The sequence below is a fragment of the Microcebus murinus genome, chromosome 10 (genome assembly GCF_040939455.1).
Source record: "Microcebus murinus isolate Inina chromosome 10, M.murinus_Inina_mat1.0, whole genome shotgun sequence".
Classification (NCBI taxonomy): Eukaryota; Metazoa; Chordata; class Mammalia; order Primates; family Cheirogaleidae; genus Microcebus; species Microcebus murinus.
Genome location: NC_134113.1, coordinates 37787178 through 37809899, shown reverse-complemented (window position 1 = coordinate 37809899; position 22722 = coordinate 37787178). Strand labels below are relative to the sequence as shown.

Genomic DNA, 22722 nt, shown 5'->3' with positions numbered 1-22722 from the left:
GGGTTTGTCAAGAGGAAAGAGAAAATGTGAAAATTCTTCATGAATATATTCCTAACTCTATTAAAGCTTGATTTGTGGGAGAAAGAGAAAGTAAACTGTTTCTTATTAAGAAACAAATACAAATAAGGAAAAAGGGAAGAAGCAAAAGAAAAGGAAGTCACTAAGAAAGACAAGAACACCATGCCACCTAATAATCACAATAGGGTACCTGTCTTTCAGATATTCTTTCCAATTTTTTGACACTCCCTGACTTACTTCTAAAGTACTCCTAGTAGATCAAGGTGTAGTTGTAACTGTCCCCTCACTCTCACATTTTGATTGATGATAGACATGTTAAAAGGTAGAGCATTCAATTTGAATGCACCACCCAGCAGAGGAGACATTGTTTCCTCTGTATATCTTTGGTTTTTGCTTTTTGTGTTTTTTTTTTCCTGTATAGGCCTCCAGCTTTGCATGGAGTCTATATATCTTTTTAAAAGTTCATAAAACTTTCCCAGATATCACCCAACAGACTTCCTCTTATAGCGCAACAGGCCCAAATTGAATCATATTCTCTTGCTTAAACCAACCATTGGCAAACAGAATAGGATTTCCATGACTGATATATAAACTAATAAGATTTGCCCAGGAGATGGGGATAAAGTTTTCTCCCTAGAGTAGTAGCTGTCTGGAGAAAAAATAAGTTTATCTTAAATAGGAAGGAAGGAATAGCTATTAGGTAAACAACCAACATGCAATCTGGTTTATTATTATTTTGTAGATTGTGGATACTATTCATTCATGTCTCATTAATTGTGTCCCATGAAGACAGGATTGTCTCATGTCCCCAATTAATTCATTGGCACACATTACAAGGTAGAATTTGAAGAGAAGACAAATCACCAATTTTTATACTTCACATTAGATATATTTAAGATATAATCTTAGTCTTCAGGCTGTGCTATACTCAGATACTTTAAATATTAATGGTTTTCTATGTGTTATGTTCTATCAGTACAGTCACCCATAATCATTTCTGCTAGAACATATACCACACTGGATTTGAACCATCTGTGTACACGGCTGTGTCCCCAGGCATTCAGATGGTGAATGAACTACTTGAGAATTATTCAAAGCACCTAGTATAATTTTGGACACATTATAGGCACACAATTTATTCATTCAATCAACATTTATCTACTCATTTATTAGTGAGGCAGGATTTTATGGACTCTGGAGCTAGCCTGTTTCAATTCAAAACCTGGCTCTAACACTTACAAGCTAGGCAACCTTTGGCAAGTTTTTAAATCTATAATAGGGAGATACTATAATATTATTGCCTGGCTCAAGGGGTTGATTTTGTGAGCATTAAATGAGCTTATAAGTTTAAAGTGCTTATAATAATGTATGGCTAATAGTATGAGCTTAATACGTGGTAGATTTTTTTTTATTTTTAATGTACTATTTCTAACTGGTAGACTACAACATTTTCCATCATCATATTTGCCATAATCTGAACTGTGTATAGATCAATTTGGAAGCTTTGCTTCACTGTGTGACAAAACAATGACAGTTTGAACACAGTTTGATAAAAGAGGGCTTTGAGTTGCAAGCTTAGATTTCCTGTCAGGTACCTGCAGCTCAGAAACAGCAAGAGTTCAGAGCTGAGCTTCAGCAAAGCAATGGAGAATGGAAATTCCAAATTATTTATCTGTAGCTTCTATAAAAAACATTTTGAGAGCCAATTGGCTTGATCCTGCTAAGCTGTATCTCTTCAATAACTGCCAACAGCATCTAGTATCATCTTACTATACAAAAGTTAAAGAGAGATAGCTTCAATTAATTGTATTCAATGAGCATAGTCAGTGAAAAATACATAAAATTGCTCCATGGAAGATTTCAATTCCATCTCTAGGTTTTTATGTCTATTTTTCTCTCAAAAATAAAAATAAGAAAGAAGAGAGACTTTGATTTTTATTGTGCCATTTTTAAAACACTGCAAAATGCACTTGAAGTCTTTATAATGCATTTGAAAAGGCTATGTTAATATCTTTTCTTGATCATGAATCTGTCATTCTTACTAAAATCTTGGGAAACCCTTTAAAACCATAAAAGTTCTACATTACTGAGTGGTACTTTCAAAATAAATGTGGTTTTTAAAACTATGATTATAAAATATTTCATTAATAGAGAAATGGATACATAATGAATGGATTAGCAAAACAATGTTAAATTTGTGAATTCATTATTAAGTGCTTTTAGAAACAACACTAATATCCCATATGTTTAAGATTTATATCCATGTTGTAGGTGGGAAATTTTCAAGTTTGTGTAAGACCTCTTGATTTTCTGTATCATTATTATCACTTCTTTTTTTTTTTGAGACAGAGTCTCACTTTGTTGCCCAGGCTAGAGTGAGTGCCGTGGCATCAGCCTAGCTCACAGCAACCTCAAACTCCTGGGCTCGAGCGATCCTTCTGCCTCAGCCTCCCGAGTAGCTGGGACTACAGGCATGTGCCACCATGCCCGGCTAATTTTTTTTTATATATATATATATCAGTTGGCCAATTAATTTCTTTCTATTTATAGTAGAGACAGGGTCTCGCTCTTGCTCAGGCTGGTTTTGAACTCCTGACCTTGAGCAATCCGCCTAGCTCCCAGAGAGCTAGGATTACAGGCGTGAGCCACTGCGCCCGGCCTATTATCACTTCTTGGGCTTTGACTTTGATATATTTTGTTTGTTTCCATTATTTTATTCTTTACAACATAGGTCCAGACAAGAAAATAATGTAGCAATGAATATAGTTTTCACTTGTCTCATGGATTCATTTTTATTTTAGCTAGTTCTTCTGAAACATACATTGACTACAATCATTAAATATAATTGTGGTTGATCTGGGAGTAAGAAACATAGTTTATTTAAAATTTTTGTAAAGCTTTTGATACATTATTTGTAAACAATGCTCCTATTTTCTCTTCATTCTTTAGGGAATATGTATTTCATGTAGTCTAAAAAATATTAATTACAAGATCAACATTATTTTATATGCCACTGAGAAGAAATATTTCAAGACTATGTCAATAATGGTTTCTTATTTGAATTTTTACTTTATACTTATTAAAAGATCATTCAAACTTATTTAAACAGATTTATTTCGTGTCACTCTTGTACATACACAAGAGGAAAATAAAGGCAAAATAAATTGGTTAATAAATTTCTAAAATTTTTAAATCTTTTCTCAACTCAGCATTGATAATTTCTGTTTTTCTTCACACACCATTATCCTCTGTGTCATCAAGAGTGCTGGGATAAAGCCTTTCTGTAATAATTGCTCTACTGTTGCCTCCCAAATCTTCCGAATTGCTTGACTTTCATTCTGCTAGTTTTGATAGTACAAGCTGATGCTGGTAGGCTTCAGACAGCAGCCAGGATGCAGATCCCCTCCTCAAGTCACCTTCAAATGATCTGTTGACTAGAACGCCATGGGAATAACAACCACATTGAGCGTGCAGAGACAAATGACAACTCGGACTGTCAGACGGTGATAAGATGCTACAAAGTGTAAGAAGAATTCCCATTTTAGAGATGTAAAAATGTGGAAATAATAGATATTGTGAAAGAATATATTCAGTTGAACGTTTAGTCCATCACTCAACTATCAGTTAGTCTCCATGCCATTTCTCTAGCCCACGTGATAGGAGCCCCACCTCACTCAATATTGTCACTTCCATCAGTTTTCCATGCACATCACTTAGAAATGCAAAGCAAAGACTTAGTGACAGAATTCACCACTTCTGGCTCTAAATTCAAATGTTCCAGAAATGAACAAGCCTAGTGAACCTGCATAGTAGGTTTCACTTTTCATTATGCTTTCTGTGCTTCCTGGTTTTATTTTGTTTTGTTTTGTTTTGTTTTTTTGCATTTCTTTCTTGATTAGAAGGTACAGATACTCATATTACTATCAAGTATCAGTATTTTCAGGATATAGAAAATACTGAACAAGTTGGGCCAGCTTAGAAATGAACCTAGAAAAAAATGGTATTTTTTTGAAATAGGACTTTATTGTGTTTTTTGAACAACAAAAATTAAAGTGAAATGGGGAAATAACTCAATTCTTAATATAACAACCAGCCTCCTTCCATCTTAAAAAAAAAAAAAAAGATGGATCTTGAGGAACTGCTTTTGTTCACCTTAAGGAGATGGAGATGGACACTAGGGAATCGGGAAAACTTTATTGCTGTACGTAAGAAAAAGACAGGAAAGAATTCATATTAAAAATGTGAAATCTGGAAGTTCTTCAACCTTCAAAAATATAAGAAGCTAGCCAATTAAAAAGTTTGGCCCCTGTGTCTGATACATTTATTTGCCTTTTAAGCTGTTCAGCCACTGTGACCATTTCACATGTATCTCTCTCTCTCTCTGCTTATTCCTTTTGGATCCGAATTTCCTAACTCCTGGTCTTGCTCCAAGGTCTGGAAAAGCACCTTTCATCTTGTAACCCTTTCTTTCACTGGAACCACTGCCAGAACTCAGCTCCCCTCCACCAGGACAAGGGAGGGCTGTATAAGCTCTTGTTTCCCTCTTACTTCCCGCAAGAGAAATTCTCTCTTTGAACTAGGAAAGAGATACACCTCAAGCCTGACACTCAAACATTTACAAACTTATGGAAGATTTTGATATGCTGCTAGATTTCACTTACTGCCTAAAGATCCTTGGGTTTGGAAAGAATTTAAATGAAAGCTTTGACAAAAAATATTTCAAAGTGGGCATTATAGGTCAGATTCCCTGGGAACTTGCTCTCAGTCAGAGAGAGTTTACTAGGAAATGCTGTTCATGTAAGAAACGAAAGGAAGCAGGTTTGGCAAAAGGAGATGTTTGCTGCACTGAAATGCAGTTATAACAGGCTTTAGCAGATCCTACGAGACCCTTCCGAGATGATCCAAATCAAGGCGAGGAGCTAAGCCATTATATATCAGCATCTTCCACTTTTTGCGTGAAGGCTGTTCCTGGACTAGGAGGTTTAACCTGGAGCAAGGTAGCTCCTTTTGGCCAAGGGCAATTCTTTTGGAGGGACTCCTTGGCTGTGAACTTTCAGCAGGCAGCACTCCCTGAATCTGAGGGAATGAAGCTGAGCCTCCTTCCTGAAAGCACAGGGCCATGGAAGGGGGTGAATGCGTATGACACTCCCTTTTGGTTTTCACCTACACCCAGCGGTAGGTCAAGGGAAACTTTGATGGAATAAAATCACTATACTCTGCCTTCTACCTCAAAATATACTCTAAACAATTCCATAATACCTCTCAGAGTCTTTTCAATATTTATTCCAAGAAGTACTTACAGTGTGGGGCTCTCCTGCATTAGAATACTTTTTTCTTTAGTAATAGTAATTTTTCTTCAGTAATATTTCTTCACTTTTTTCTTGTTTCTTCTTTAATTTTACATGTTATTATAAATACAATGATTAAGTAGAGATGAAACTAGAAACCATTATGTTATTGCAATAGACTATCTTACTATACAGTCTCAGAAATCTATATCAATCTGTAGATCTAGAGATAGAAATAATTAAAATCCTACTAAGAAGAATGAATATTAATATAAAGGGATAGAGGGAAGTTGTCATGGCAACCCAAAATCCTGATTTTCCTCATTTTATACCACAAAAGCATAACCTTTATGATAATTTGATACTTTTTTTACATTGTATTTTAACCAGTGGCTATTTTCACATGTTTGCTAAATATGTAATTGCATCATTCATTCTTGAGAATTAGCTTGTTAGTTACATTTTAAAGTATATTTTTGAAAATTTGGCACTAGGAAATTAAACCCATTCTGCAAGATCTAGTTTTCTTAAGAGTAAAATAGTTTCAAAGGATTTTTTTCTTTTTGTAATTTAAAATGATTCTAGTTTATAATATACTGAGAATGTAGACATATGGGGGGAAGTGAATATTCTACCACAAGCTCAATATTTTTAAATGTATCTTTCCAGCCTCTTTCTATACAATATTTTTTTATTTAGAAAAATTGGACTCACTTTATATGTCTCATTTTATTTTACACTCCCATGTATTAATATGTACAGGTTTATAGATATTTACCTTTAAGATAATTATAATATCATTATATATCATTTTATAGATTACATAATTCAGAAGTCTCTCTGTTAAATAGCTCTTGATACTTCTAATGTTACTATAAACATCCTTATATTAAATTGTACTTCTATCTAAGATCAGTTCTTTACAGAGAATTTCTAGAAGGATGAGCTCTTTGAAAGCATCTGATGTATTCTGTTTTTTGGGCATCTATAAAGTATTTTTCTACTGTATTCTTCTTTCTATTGCTAAGGTCCTTGTACCCTTACCTTCACTGTCTATATTTAGCCAAATTTATAAATGAATGTTATTTTATTATTACTTTAATTCTCAGTTTTATGATTATTGGTGAAATTAAACACTTCATGTTTTTGTTTTTAATTTTTATCAGGAGGGAAGGTGATTTGTATTTCTTTTTTTGGAAATTGCTTGTTCACATCCTTTATGATGAACTTCAAATTCCCTTCAAATAAAGGGAATTTATTTTGCTGTTCAATAATATTTTTCTTGGTGTGTTCCAGGATACTAAATTCTACTTTAACAAACCAGGCAATTATGCCTCTAAAATTAAGTAAAATGTTTCCTGTTATTAAGATGACTTGTGTCTTCCATTTATTGTTAAATAGATTCAAAAGAAAATCATAAATACTTCCTCAGTACTAATTTAATTGTTTAATAATACTTATATGTTAGAGTAGACTACAAAAGGAACCTTGGATCAAACTCAATCTGTGTAGCACAAATCACTTAGCACTGGAAGAGCCACATCTCACTGTCTTTGAGCTACTTTTCAGGGTTGTAATGGGAATTGAGGATATTATACTTAAGTATCTATTTTGGCACATAGTAGGTGCCTCATAAATGGCATCTTTAGTTATTATTAACCCCATTTAGTGTTATCATATCCTAACATGTCCCTTATTGTAATAGTTTTTCTAACTGCAGGCAGGTCTCAAACCATTAGTGGATTATGAAACTAATGTGCATAATTTGGCGGTACAACTAAAATTTTTTAGTGAAAAAGATCAAAGTAGAATTGAATATATCAGTATTTCACGTGTAGTAAGGGCAAGTGTTTTTACATGAAACTTTTGTTCGGTATATAATACAATCCAAGAGAGTATGTATACTGGATCATAATGTAAAATAAACTTTTTGCTATGAGTTATATTCAAATACTTAAAAATATGATATTATTATATACTTGTCTTCGTGGCTTGCAAGTCTCTTAATATTATAGTGCTTAAGACATCTAGGTTCAAATCCCAACTCCACTATTACTGTTGTATGACTTGGAACCATTTGCATAATCTTCCTATGACTTCATTTCCTCACCTATGAAATGGTTGATAATTGTACATATCCCATGAGAGTAATATGAGAACTATTATATACTTTGATAAATCTAAACCACTTACCAGGTATGCTCAACAACTGTTAGCTGTTATTTTATAAAATTTGAGTAGAATATAATTTTTTCCTGAATAAGCAAACAATGCTATATTCACTAAATTACATAAAAGAATATAAAGTCATCACATTAGCCAGGACTGAATAATTAGCTAGTTTTACCATCCATAAAATGACACTTCTTGATAAGCATTTTATTTGTATAAATATGAATTTTCAAAAACCAAGCAACTATTTTTAGTTATGTTATTTATATACAGTATATCTCTTAAGATTTAAAGGAATAAAAATAACATGTTAAGGAATCAATGTCTTCCTTTGTCAGTATATTAGATCCTCAATTACCCATTATATTTTTTTATTTTATAAAATATTTTTCTAAATTTTTATAGTATTATCCACTAGGTAGAAAGAGCCTTATCTATATTACTGTCTTTTCTGGATAGGATAGTAATATAGTAATTTCTGATTTAAAAAATCAGAAATTATAGAGATGTCATTGACAGATAAGATTTAAAAGCTTATAGCTTTTTTACTGACCAAGGATACCTTGTTTCTAAAGAGGATCATTCTTGGAAATTATAGAAACATTCTTTGTCCTCTTAAAAAAATAACTTCAAGGACATTTTCTAAATTTTGACCCTATTTAGCAAAAATATTATTGTTTATATAGTCTTTTATATCATTAAAATTATATGTGGAAATGTCCTGTATTCCATAATAAGGTAGAATAACATGAAAAATATTTAAAAATCCTAACGGTAAAGGAGGACCCATTCACTTGCAGTCACAAAGGCTAGAAACAACAAGTAGCCACTTGGACAAAAATTAAGGAAAAACACAGACAATATGCCTGTGATGTAATAATGGCGCTATTGTATTTAACTGTTTTAGTTAACTCAACCATTTCCTTTAAATCCCACAGTTTTTTTTTTTTTTTTTTTGAGACAGAGTCTCACTTTGTTGTCCAGGCTAGAGTGAGTGCCGTGGCGTCAGCCTAGCTCACAGCAACCTCAAACTCCTGGGCTCAAGCGATCCTCCTGCCTCAGCCTCCCGAGTAGCTGGGCCTACAGGCATGCGCCACCATGCCCGGCTAATTTTTTTTTTATATATATATCAGTTGGCCAATTAATTTCTTTCTATTTATAGTAGAGACAGGGTCTCGCTCTTGCTCAGGCTGGTTTTGAACTCCTGACCTTGAGCAATCCGCCCGCCTCGGCCTCCAAGAGCTAGGATTACAGGCGTGAGCCACAGCGCCCGGCCTAAATCCCACAGTTAAACCATAATTGCTCAAATATCTTCAATTATCCTACAGATCAGTAATAATGTGTATCATATTTGGTGATCATCACAGCACAGAAACAAATTCATTTGTTGACTATATCTGTACCATATGTGTGTGTGTATAATTTTAGTCTGGTTGACTCAATGAAATACAAAAGTTATGGCATCATCAATATCAATAGTTTCACCCAAGATGTGCCAACAGTGCAAATAAGACTTTAGATTTTTTCAGGAAGACAGGCTCCTAAGCTAAACAAAATCAGAAAATCAGAAAAAGCTTCTGGGAAGTGAACTTGAATAATAATAAAAAAAAAGTTTCCACATTCTGGAAAATTCTGGGCTGTCAAGTACTATTAGAGATAGATGGATGGATGGATCAATTGATCAGTGGATTAATGGAAGAAATTTATGTTCCAGACACTACACAAAGTTCTTTGCATAGATTATCTCATTTTGTACTCATAAAGCCTTATATATTTGGTCATTATCCTCATTTTACAAATGAAGAAACTGACTAAGAAGATCTGAGGCAGGGTGTGGTGACTTATACCTATAATTCTTGCACTTTGGGAGGCTGAGGTGGGAGGATCACTTGAGGCCAGGAGTTCAAGACCAGCCTGAGCAAAAGTGAGACCCCATCTCTACAAAATGTAGAAAAACTAGCCAGGTGTGGTAGTGGACACCTCTAGTTCCAGCTACTTGGGAGGCAGACAGAGAGAGAGAAAGAAAGAAAAGAAAGAAGATCCGAACACGTATCTGTCCAGTTCTACCCTTAAGAATTATGTTAGTCACTGCTAGTGGAAAATTAGAAGTAATTAATTATAAAATAAAAATTGACTATGTATATATATTAGCCTCAGCCATGATCTCCTTCCAGGAGATCCCAAATCTCTAGATTTTGGTTTAGGTTTTATTTTTAACAATAATCTCATACATCTGAGACTATTCCACTTTTAATTGTGCCTTCATTAAATATATAAGTATGCATAATTAAGTCACAAAGTTTTAAATTTTATGAAAAAAAAAACTTATCCGTTTGCTGGTTATCTTCACTTATTTACAGATCAAAGGTCTTTCTTTATAAGTACATCAACTGTTCTGTTGAGACTGTGAAGTTAAATCCTGCCCAGACTTATTTATATTTATCTACTTCTGCCCCAAATCATGTCCACTCTCTCATCAGAACAGCCTAAAATCTTACATCAAACAGTAAAATTATAAATTACAGAATAGTTTTTAGAATGGAGAGTATGAGTTCATTTCTACCCCTTTAGAATGCCTTCCTTACATTTGTACCTTTAGATATACTAAGAAAATCTAGGAAGAACAGGTTTCATTTTTTTCACATCTCAGAAGGTGGATAAATTAAAAGGTCAAATGCCATTTCAAAATTTATTTTACTAGTGAAGAGGATGAGAACTGATATCTTGTGAATTCAAGGCTAAAATGTTTTCATTGCCTACCTTAAGGATTAATTGTTTTAAGTATTTTGGAGGTAAATAAATACTTAAATAATTGAATAAACTAACAAAATAATTCAATAATATCAAGCTAAATGAATTAAAATAATTATTAAACAGGTCATGTTTCATCACCAGCGCCTTGGAATATATAGTCAATCATGCCACATTTACAGTGACTTTAAAAAAATTACCCAGCAAGACAAGTGAATTATTGATCAAAGTATTGTCTGCAATAAATGTCAAAAAAAAGTGGGAGGAAAACTTACCATCAATAAGTCAAGAACCAATATCTGTATAATGTTCATGACATTTTAGAGTACCAATATACAACCATTTTAAAAGTCACTAATATTTTTATACTATAATTTATCAACATTTCCAATACAAATATTGTCACTTTTTTTCCTTTTAGAAAATACAAAATGTTTAGCGTATAGAGTATGTATGTTGTCAACAATTGTTTCATACACATTTCGGTAAGATATGGGTTAGAAGTTAAATCTACACAGCACATAATTGGCTGTATAAATAACTAATAGATCTGACAGTTTACATAGTATCGTTGGGAGGGGATGCTGTTCGGTCTTACCTTCTGGGGAAGAACTCTCCACTCACTGTGGTTCCATAAATATTTCATGAACCAACACAAAGTAATATGCTAATGATAGACTGCTTTCTCTGTGAGCAGGTGCAACCTCTGATGTTTTTTCATCTCTAGTTATCCTTTGCTGTAAGGTCAGTTAAGCCATTTTAAATTGTTCTTTCTTGGCTTCCCTCCCCTCACAGTTTCACCTGAACCTAAAATGGTGAGCGAGAGTCATCATGAGGCCCTGGCGGCCCCACCAGTCACCACCGTCGCAACTGTTCTGCCACATAACGCCACAGAGCCAGCCAGTCCTGGAGAGGGAAAGGAAGATGCCTTTTCGAAGCTGAAGGAGAAGTTTATGAATGAGTTGCATAAAATTCCATGTGAGTATTCTTTATTATTACTTGAGTAAAAAAAAAAAAAACAATTAAAAATCACATTATCCATTAGAAAGAAAGCAGAACACCTCTTAACATACTATAAATCTACATTCAATATTTATTATTGAAATGGTAGTATTCCAATATAAAATCAAATATTCTTGGAAATAGAATAGTCTTAATATCTTTAAATATACCCTATAGATGAAAATGTAGTTTATAAAAACATCTTAATGTAGGTAGGTTCCTTTTTATCTTCCTCAATATCTGTTGCTGTCAATAATATTAATGTTTATGGGTTGTACTATAGCTATTTTGGATTTGTATTTATAAAATCATTTCATTGCAAAGATTATTCCTAAACAAAAGGTAAGATTTACTTTCCCAATATTGTAAGTTTTATTTTCTGCCATTCATTTGTCTACATTTTAAAATCTTTTGCAGTTTTTAAAATTTTCTTTGTTGTTCTAACAAAAAAGCTTATATACCCTTAGGTTATTTGGATGAGTGTAGCACTAAGTTCTCTCAGTGGTATTTAAGAGTTTTAATTTTATTTTTACATTGACACATTAAATTCTATGTATTTACTGTGTAAAACATGATGTTTTTGAGGTATATATACACTGTGGAATTAACACATCTGGCTGATTCACATATACATATCACTTCACATAGTTATCATTTTTATGGTGAGAACATTTTACCATCACTCTATTAGTATTTTTTCAAGAATCCAATGCAGATATATTATTTATGATAATCATCATGTTGTATAATAGATCTCTGAAACTTATTTCTCCTAACTGAAATTTTATATATTTGGCCCAAAATCTGCCCCACTTCCCCCAACCACCTCTGCCACTGAAAACCACAATTCTACTTTCTGTGTCTATGAGATCAACTTTTTTAGATCTCACATATGAATGAGATTCTTCATATTTGTCATTTGTGCTTTGCTTACTTTGCTTAACATAGTATCCTCCAGGTTCATTCATGTTGTTGTACATGATAGGACTGTGTATAAAATACCATACTTTCCTTATCCGTTCATCCACTGATGGACACTTACGTTAAAAATGGATTTATTTGGGTGCACTCTATTCTGTTTCATTGTTCTGTGAGTCTGATTTTTTCCCGTACCATGCTGGTTTGGGTTACTATAGCTCTCTAGTATATTTTTAAGTCAGATTGTGTGATGCCTCCAGCATTGTTTTCAAGATTGCTTTTACTATTCAGGTCTTTTTGTGGTTCCATACAAATTTAGGATTGTTTTTTCTCTTTCTGTGGAGAATTTAGTTGGTGTTTTGACATGGATTATGTTGAATCTATAGATCACTTTGGGTAATATGGACACTTTAACAATATTAATTCTTCCAATTCATGAACATGAGCTATCTTTCCATTTATTTGTATCTTCTGCAATTTCTTTCACCAATGTTTTATAGTTTTCAGTGTAGAGAACTTTTACCCTCTTGGTTAAATTTATTCTTAAGTATTTTATTTTCTTTTTTGGTAGCTATTATAAATGTGAATGTTTTCTTGGTTTTTTTCCATATAGTTCATAACTACTAGAATATAGAAATTCTTCTGATTTTTGTATATTTATTGTATGCAACTTTACTCAATTTGTTTATTCTAACAGTTTTTGGTAGTGTCTGTAGGTTTTTCTATATATATGATCATGTCATCTGTAAACAGGGACAATTTAACTTCTTCTTTTCTAATTAGGAGGTGTTTTATTTCTTTCTCTTCCCTAATGACTCTAGCAAGGACCTCAAGTACTATATTGAATAGAAGTGGTGAGAGTGGAAATCCTTGCCTTTACTGTGTTGAGATATATTCCTTCTACACCTAATATTTTGTGAGTTTTTATCATGAAAGGATGTTTGATTTTGTCAAATGCTTTTTGTGCAGCTATTGAAATGATCATATGATTTTTGTCTTTAATTCTCTTAATGTGATGTGTCACATTTATTGATTAATGTGTGTTGAAGCATCCTTGCATTTATGGGATGAATCCCACTTAATGATGGTGAATGATCTTTTTAATGTGCTGTTGAATTCAGTTTGCAAGTATTTTGTTGAAGATTTTTGCATCTATGTTTATCAGAGATATTGGAATAATTTTCTTTTTCTGAAGCATCTTTGTCTAGCTTTGGTGTCAAGGTGTTGCTGATCTTATAAAATAAGTTTGAAAGTATTCCTTCTTTGCTTTTTTGGAAGAGTTTCAAAAGAATTAATATTAGTTCTTTAAATATTTCATGGAAATCAAGTCCTGTGCTTTTATTTGGTGAGATACTTTTTATTACTGATTCAATCTCCTTAAATATAATTCATTTGTTAAGATCATCTAATTCTTCATACTTCAGTCTTAGTAGGTTGTACGTGTCAAGGAATTTATCCATTTCTTTTGGATTACCCAATTTGTTGGTATATAATTGTTCACAATAGTCTCTTAAGATCCTTTGTATTTCTGTTGTATCAGTTCTAATGTCTCCTTTTTTGTTTCTGATTTTATGTATTTGAATCTTTTCTCTTTTTTCTTAGTTAAGTTTGCTAAAGATTTGTCAATTTTACTTATGGAAAAATTAGCCAGGCATGGTGGTATACACTGGTAGTCTTAACTGCTAGGCAGGCTGACATGGGAGGATTACTTGAGTCCAAAAGTTTGAGGCTGCAGTGAGCTATGATCATGCCAGTGCACTCCAGCTTAAGTGGCAGAGTAAGATCCTATCTCTTGAAAAAGTAAAAAATAGTTATTTCAGGAGAAGTTTACACATCTCTATTTCTCTAGAGTCAGTCGCTACTACCTAATTTTGCTTGTTTAATGATGTCATGTTTCCCTGATTCTTCTTGATCCTTGTGGTCATGCATCAGTGTCTGCACATTAGAAGAAGTAGGTATTTCTTCCAGTCTTCACAGACTGGCTTTGTCTGGGAAAGCCCTGTGGCACGTATAGTACTAGTGTGCACCAGAGACCCAGGGCAGTTGCAGCCAGCATGGCGCTGCCAAAGGCCTAGGGCCCATTATAGCAGATGTGGGATTGGAACAAGCTAGAACCATGGGGCAGATGCAGCAGTGCATCTAGTGCACAGGGGTGCACTAAAAGCCTGGTGTAGCCACAGCAAGCTCACTGCTCCCAGAATTCTAAGACAGTTTGGTTTCATTATGTTCAATACGCTGTAGGAGGTGTGGCACTAGGGGAAGCCAGAAGTTCAGGGCACCTGTGCCCAACACAGAGCTGCCAGAAGTTGGAGGTCTGCTACAGTGAACATAGTACTAGGACACCTGAAGCCGTGGGCTGCTGAGGACTGCCTGCTGCTCAGGGCTGTCCAGAGCCCAGAGCCATTGACATCAGGTCAGCAGTAATACAGGCTAGAAATTGAGTTTGCCATACAAGCCTGAAGCTTGGGGCTGTGTGGTCCCACCTGGTTCCAGGACAGAACTAAAGCCTCAGTCATGGGTATGGGGCCATAGGGGTCTGCCTGATGGTGAATTTTACTGTGGCAGGCCAAGAGTTGGGGTCCAAGGCAAAGTCCTGTGCTCACTTTCTTCTCTTTCCCTCTACTCAGTGGTTTCTCTCTCCACATTGTGCTGCCTGGGATTGGGCAAGGAGTAACACTGGTGGTGTAAAACTATCCTTCCTACCATCTTCAATGTTTCTTTTCTTATTATTGTGCTTCCACCAACTACTGTGATCTCTCACCTGGTTTCCTTAGCTGTTTTGAAGTTATTTTCATGCATAGTTATTCATGATAGTTGTCCATATTGATGTTTTTGTGGGGGTATTGCCAGTGGAGAGTCCAACTCTGCCATCTTGCTCTGCCCCAATCCCAGTGGCATTAATTTACATCTTAAACTGTACGTTGATCTTTTTTCTTCAAGTTTGAACTTACTATGTACTAGACACTTTTCCAGGTGTTGGGAACAAAGGTTTGCACCTTCCCAGAGCTTATGTCCATATAGGGAAAAAATTTAATAAATCCATAGAGAGGAAAATATATGTCAGGTGGTAATAAATGACTTAAGGAAAAACATAAAAGAGTATGTTGGATAGGGAAAGGAGTAAAGGGTAAAAGGTTATTATTTTTAGGATTATCAGGGCTGATTTCATTCATAAGGAGACCTGAAGAAGATAGAGGAGAAATTATCTTAAAACCTAACAAATACTACAAAGGCTCTTAGACAAGAATCTATCTGGAATAGCAAGAAGCTCAGTGCATGGATGAATTTGTATGTAGGAGAAGTCATATCATATGGGGCCATGTGGATTGTTCTAAGAAACTTGGATTTTACCCTAAAATAAAATGTCTTTTTGAGTATTTTTGAGCAAAGGTATACCATGATCTGAATTAGGTTTTTTAAATATCATTCTTGCTGCAATGTTGAAAAATAGATTATACAAGGGCAAAGGCAGAAGATAAAGCAGACTGTTATAATAAACCAGATGAGAGATTTATAAAATTTATAAGAAAATTATTCTATAAGGACCCTGAAAAACTAAATGAAAAATGCAAGGAACCAACTTTTTATGCATCAGTAATTAGCAATTTGTTAATTTCTTTGTCCACTTTTAACAAAATCATGTTCATCTGAGATACATTCTTACCACAATTGTCAGTAATTACCATTCTCAGCAGGAAGACTCATAAATGAAGTGAAGATAAAGATGGTCCATTAGATCAAGCCCTAGAATTGGAAACACAGATCTCAGTTCTTGTCCTTGTTCTGCTGCTGAGCTAAAGGACTAATATACAAACTCCAGGTACTTTTGATATAACTTTGAGGTCATAACTACCAGGCAGAAACCAAATGCATATACCATAGTTACAAACTCTTATTTAAAGAATATTTTATCAAAATGTTAGCTTTAAGAGACATTTGTTATAGGCAAGCAGAGAGCAATGAATAATACCAAATCGAACACATTATCCTGCCTTGTCTTCAGTAGCATCTCCCTCTCTGGAAGAGTAAACACCGTGAGGCACATGGTAACATTGCTAACTATGGGACTGAAATGCTGCCCATGTGTTTGCATAACTCATTCACTCATTTGCTTTGCCCAATGCCATCTTCTTAGTTAGGACTTTCCCAGTAACACTATTTAAAATTACAATCCAGGAGTGGGGCAGAGTAAAATGGCTAAATAGCAATCTCCAGTGATTGTTCCTCTGCATAAACACCAAATTCAACAACTATCCACACAAGGAAGTGCCTTTAGGAGAACCCAAAATCAGAGGAGCGACTACAGTGCCTGTTTTTAAACTTATATCGAGGAAAGAGGCACTGAAGAAAGCAGGAAAGACAGTTTTACATTGCCTACTCCTCCTAACCCCCATCTCCCAGTAATGCCATATCAGTACATTGAGCGAAGAGAGAACCTGTGTGCCCAGGGGAGAAAAAGTGAAGTGACTGTGGGACTCTGCATTGGAACTCAGGGCTGCCCTTACACAGGGAAACACAGCACGGGGCAGAATCTGCTGGTACCCACACAGGAGCATTTGGACCAGCCCAGCCCAGCCCAGCCCAGCCAGAGAGAAATCCTCTGACCCAAAGCCAGAGTTCTGGCTAGCCACCTCCCACCAGCTGCAGCATTTGCCCCCCAACCTTGCTTTATTCCTCACTATATTACTTAGTACCATCTACACTATCTTTTTTTTTAATTTGGTTTTTAATTTCTCTGGCTCCCACCAAAATAATGTAAGCTCTATGAGGGCAATAAGTTGGGTCTATTTTAGGCATAGTTGTATCACTGCTGGTGCCTAGCACATATGAGTTACTAAATATGTATTTGATCAGTGAATGAATGAATGTTGATTAAACTTATTTCCTGAACCAACTGTCTTAGATTTTGAGGCCTTAAGGTCCTGACAAATTTAAGCATAAATTTGAAATGTCAAACCCTTAGGAAAGCATCATTTCAATGCTTGGCTCTGTCATTTCTACAGAAAAAGTAAAATCTGTATCTTTATAATGACAACTCCTCCTCCTTTTTGCCTTTCCCACTTAGAGGCAGCTATTCCTTCATTTTTTCCTCCTTGTTCATCAGTAGAAAAGCAATTGGCTGGAAAATATTATTTATAACATTTTCTTTTGTTTCTTTTGTTTCCATTGCCTAACCTCATCTCATTCCTTCCCAAGCCGTTGTCTTAGTCCTGTGTCCCTTTACTGGGCGCTAGAAATCAGAGCAGATAATCATTCTGCTCCTCCATGGAGAGTTGCTTTTGACCAGAGAATGTCAAAGGATCTGGGTAATGTCTGTAAAAAATATGATATAGCTAGTGCTGTCCTTGACTTATTAGAAAGAAACAAGTGAAACATCTAAAATGTTAAAATGGTATGGCAAATCAGTATTAGAAAAAAACTGTATTATAAATATCGCCATGCAGTTTTATTAAAAATACGTATCAGTATACACATTTTACACTTTCATTTTAATCCATCACAGTTTTTACTGCCTGTGTAATTGAAATTTCTAATGGGATTTATACACAGGGAGCAATGCTAAACAAAAATAAAACATATCCTTAAAATCAAATTCCTCTAGAAGCATAAGTTATATAAAGGTTATCACTTTTGACTTGGCATAATATAGCGTGACACTAATGACAGGTAACAAATTAGAATATTAATCGATTTTGGTCTCTGAACTAAATCTTGGCTATCTGGCAGATGTGTTTTTTGCAAAATTGATAGCAAACAGCTTTAGTCTGTCACTTGAAATTCCCACTTGAAAGAAGAGAGGTGTCACAATAGCAAGGAGTGTGCATGTCATTAGTTAGGTAATCTACACAGTCCAGCATAGAACATATTTAAACCAAATTGCTTGATGATATCATCCATAACACCACAGGGCTTAAAATTAAAAAATAGGAAAAGGAAATGGTAAATGCTGAACATTTTTATCTTTCAATTCATTCTGCACACTGTTATCTAAATGAAGCAGACAAGGTTTTTCAGAACATTTCTTTATTTTGCAACTTTGATTTTAATATGACTAGGGGCCATGCTTGGTTTGTAAAGCATGAACTCATGTCATCCAAATAACTGTGGTTAAGGTTTTGATATTCATGAGCTTCTTGAAGTAGAGTGCAACTTTTCTTAAGCACAGCAGAAAGCCAAATAGCTATAACATGACTCTGAGTCCCAAATAAGAGTGAATGGGATAAGAGTAGTTGTATAATTCATGCAGAAATGTTATTGGATAGATAGTTTAATAACAGGAATTAAAAAGACAAGCTCTGGACATAGACTGCAGAGTTCAAATTCTAGCTCCACTCTATACCAGCTGGGTGGCTGTGGGCATGTTAATTAATTTTTCTGAATATCAGTTTCTTCCTGCATAAAGTGGGGATGATCATAAGGTTGTTGGGTAAAGACATCAGTGCACATAAAGTGCTTAGCAGAGTGTCTGGCACAGAGTGGGCATTCTATAAATGTTAGCTATCATTAAACTCAAGCTGTCATTTTAACCAGTCTATTTCTATTTTTGAAAAGCCCTCTATTCAGGTCAGTCACCCAAACTGAGAAAATTCCAGAAACTTTGCAGCCAAATATATGTGCATCTCATTCTTTAAACCTCCTCCAATGATGCCTGCACTAAGGAAGGTGAATTCTGTCTTGGTGTTTCCTTGTTTCATCATCTTCTCTAATTTTCCTTTTATCCTCCTGTAATATTTCTCACTCCCTCATTCCTTTTATTCTACACATATGCTCCAGATGCACATATCTGAAAATGCATAGCAAATTCCATGTATAGAATGTCTTAAGAAATATCAGTTTTCTTCCTTCAGGCTGTAACACTTTCTTCCTTTGACCTCACCCCCCTTACCATTCTCTCTTCCTCCTTCAGATCTCCACCAAACTTATTTAGAAATATAACCAGGACTTTGATATTTATTTATTCAACTCTCATTAACAACTCAACCCCTTCCACTCTGATTTCCATCTTTCATGTACTGTTGAAACTGCTTTCGCTAAAGTCCCCAGATACTTCCTGATATACAATTATGGGGGTTGTTATTAAATATCAGTCTTCATTTGGTCAAATATTTCTACATTATTATCACCATTGACTGCCATCTTTTGAAAACTCTTGACTTCCAGGACTCCACCCTTCCTCCCCTTCTTATTCTCTTGCATTGACTGGTCCTTCCTTTCCAGTTTCTTCCTTCCCCTGAAGTGTTAGAGGTCCTTGTTTTCCAGAGTTTCATTTTTAATCCTATTCCATTCTCATTCTGACATGCTCTCCCTGGGAAATATCATTCACCTAGCACTTCAAATAAGAAATCTATTAACCTTACCTCCCTGAGCTATTTCACCACCAATTCTATGCCTTCATTCAAATCCTGTGAATTGTCTTCCTGAAACACCTCTCAAAACTAGCCAGCACTTCCCTACTTGAGTGTCTTCTCTCAGGTTTTTTATGTTCCTGGACTCTCTTTTCCTATTAATCCTGTCATTCAAGAACCAGTTCAAATGTTACCACTTGAATGAGAAGTTCCCTCATTTCCCAAGGCTGAATTATATGAGTCCTCCAACTTTTCAAAGCTCTTCATTCAACTCTCTCACTGTCTTGGTTATCTGAGGTTTTCTGCCTGTCCTTCTCACTGAAATATCAATTTCTCAGGGTCAGGGACCATTTCTTATACATCTTTGTTTCTCCTACATTTTCAAATTATTTGACACCAAAGACGCTAATAAACTTGGGCTCTGCTGGACATTGTGTTAGGGTTATGAACAAGGGCAAAGCTCTTATTCCAATGCATGTGGTAGGCAAAAATGGGAAGGGGGGAATGTTTTGTTTGAGACTAGGTTAATTTGTGATAGTTGTATAGATATTGAATTACAAAAATTAACATTATACCAAATAGTGTGGTCCTTGTGTCATGCTTGGAGAAAGTGTGATCAAGAAAGCAATAGCTTTCAAACCGCTTTAGGCCTTTGTTCAAATGCAATGTTACATAGATACTGAAATGTATAAATGTATTAGTTTATTTCATCATCTTGTTTATAGTTTTAGTTTAATATTGATTCAAAAATATAGAAAATGTGTGTATGTATTTTAAGAGTTACCATTAAAAACTTAATCCTATGGCAGAAAGTCTCTGTTAGGTTCATCTACAGCAATAGTTCTTAATATGGTTGGCACTGCCCCCTACAGGATATTGTAGATATTTGTTGGGCCATTTTTGTTAAAAAAAAAAAAATGGCCAGGGTAAGGGGCAGCTCCTGGCATTTAGAAGGGCATGGTCCCAGAACCTTACACATCCTGCAATGTGTGGGACATTTTCACACAGTGAAGAATTGTTCCACATCCCATACAAATTTCAAAATCCCTATAGGACATGCATATAAAAGGAAATCCTTTTATAGTTATCTGAACCTAGAACTATTTTACATATAAACACAAAGTATTTTTGCATGGCTCTCAAATACAGGGAATAGTCTAGCTTTTATTCTAATGTGAAAGTTAACTATAACCTTTGATTTTCTTCTGATTGCCTTTTCTAAATCCAAATATGCCTTTTATTAGTTTCAAGCATTTGATTACTTCATTGTGCCTCCAGATTTTTGTTCTGAAATACAATTTTTTTATAAATTACTGTCTTAATTTTTCTTTATATTGCAGTCAGCATATTGATTTTTAAAATTATATATGTTTGTATGTTGTACTAGCTATTATTTACACTGTGAGACAGGAAAAAGAATAATATAAAATATTATCAATTGGGGCATTGTGAATAATATTGATTTTAAAGAACAAGTATACAATATGATTCTATCAACATCCTATATTTCTTGGTACAAACCCAACAAAAATACACGCTACTGATGTAGCAGTTCAGAAAGGTTGTTTATTGTGCCCTTGGATTTTGTTTTCCTCTTAAAAGCCTACTGGGCAGAAATTTTTCCCAAGAAATTCATGCCTTTAAAATAAACTAGTGAAGGATTTTATAAACTTCCAAAGCTTAGGTAATATGGAATAACAGTAAGCACACATAAAGCCACCAAGTGAATTAAGATCTCAGCTAGGTTTCTAAACTTTATTTAGCTGTATTCCATTAGTGTTTCAAAATAAAAACACCTGAGGAAAATAAGGAGCATGAATAAGATTTTACCTCTATCTAAAATAACTCAGAAACTGCCTTATTGAAATACTATACATATATACTTTATAAAAGCTTTAAAAAGTCTCTCTTTTTTTTAACTACCTAGTCGTTGCATTGCAAAATAGAGACCACATTTTCACTAAGCAAAGCCTGACTACAAAAGCAAATCTATAAAGACAACAGCAGAATGGGAGAAGCTGGAGGACTGCTGTTTTTCTACTTACTCCTTACTAATGACTAGGTAGATCTCTTATTGCATTGCTGACCTGTCACGTTTGTGCTAGTTTCCTTTAAATTAGATAAAGAATTTAGGAGCAGAAACTAGAGGGAATTTGTGATGTACCATTAGATTTTTAGCAGTTATAAGAACACTGTAATAAAGGGATTTGTGCTTGAGATCTTCTGAGTCCACATGACTCCCCAATCTATCTTTTGAGTGAATGTAGATAACTTGGAAATAAACACTAAAAGAATATTGCCCCATTTATAGATTTCCTCACTAAGCAATGCTTTTATTAAAGCTGCTGTCCTGGAGAAATCTCAAAACCACTTGAACACTCACATTTTTCTCTACCAAAAAAAAAACAGAGAGAGATAATAGAAAACTGTAAATAAGGGAAATATATTTATTTGACTAATAAATATGCTATTTTTTAATCTCAAAATATTACAGGAGAACAAATGTTTTGGTTACATGGATTGCTTTTGTACTGCTTGAGTCAATGTTATAAGTGTGCCCATCACCCAGATAGTGTGCATTGTACATGTTAATTATGATTTCACCCATCCTCTCCTCTACCCTCCCACCTACATGATTTCCATTGAGTTTTACTTGCATCTGTGATCATGAGTGCTGATCAGTTAGTTCCAATTTAATAGTGAGTACATATAGTATTTGTTTTTCCATTCTTGTGATACTTCACTTAGGAGAATGGTCTCTAGTTCCATCCAGATTGTACTTTTTTGACTATATGTGCATAGAGATTTTTACAGTATTTGCAGCTGATATTTTGTATTTCTGTGGTATCAGTTGTAATATTTTCTTTTTCATTTCTCATTGAGCTTACTTGAGTTCTTTCTTTTCTATTTCTAGTTAATCTACAGAGAAGTCTATCAATTTTGTTTATCTTTTCACAGAACTAACTTCTTGTTTCACTAATCCTCTGAATTTTTTTGTTTTCAATTTCATTTAGTTCTGCCCTGACCTTAGTTATTTCTTTTCTTCTGCTAGGTTTGGGTTTGGTTTGGTCTTCCCTTTCTAGTTCCTAGAGAACATTCATTAATTGTTGATTTGTGTTTTTTCTGTCTTTTTGATGTAGGCATTTAAAGCTATGAATTTTTCCCTTAGGAATGCTTTTGCTGAATCTCATACATTTGGTAACTTGTGCCCCTTTTGTCATTTAGTT

At 34.5% G+C, this 22722-nt stretch overlaps 1 protein-coding gene across 3 annotated transcripts in view; it reads left to right on the top strand.

Annotated features, from left to right (window-relative positions):
* The window catches only part of SYT1 (synaptotagmin 1), a 521150-nt gene that overhangs the window by 304650 nt on the left and 193778 nt on the right, over positions 1–22722 (top strand). For all 3 annotated transcript variants that reach the window (XM_076007147.1, XM_076007145.1, XM_076007146.1), the window contains one exon: positions 11025–11207. In XM_076007147.1, the coding sequence (XP_075863262.1) occupies positions 11042–11207 (166 nt within the window). In that variant the 5' untranslated portion in view covers positions 11025–11041. The remainder of the gene's footprint in view (positions 1–11024; positions 11208–22722) is intronic.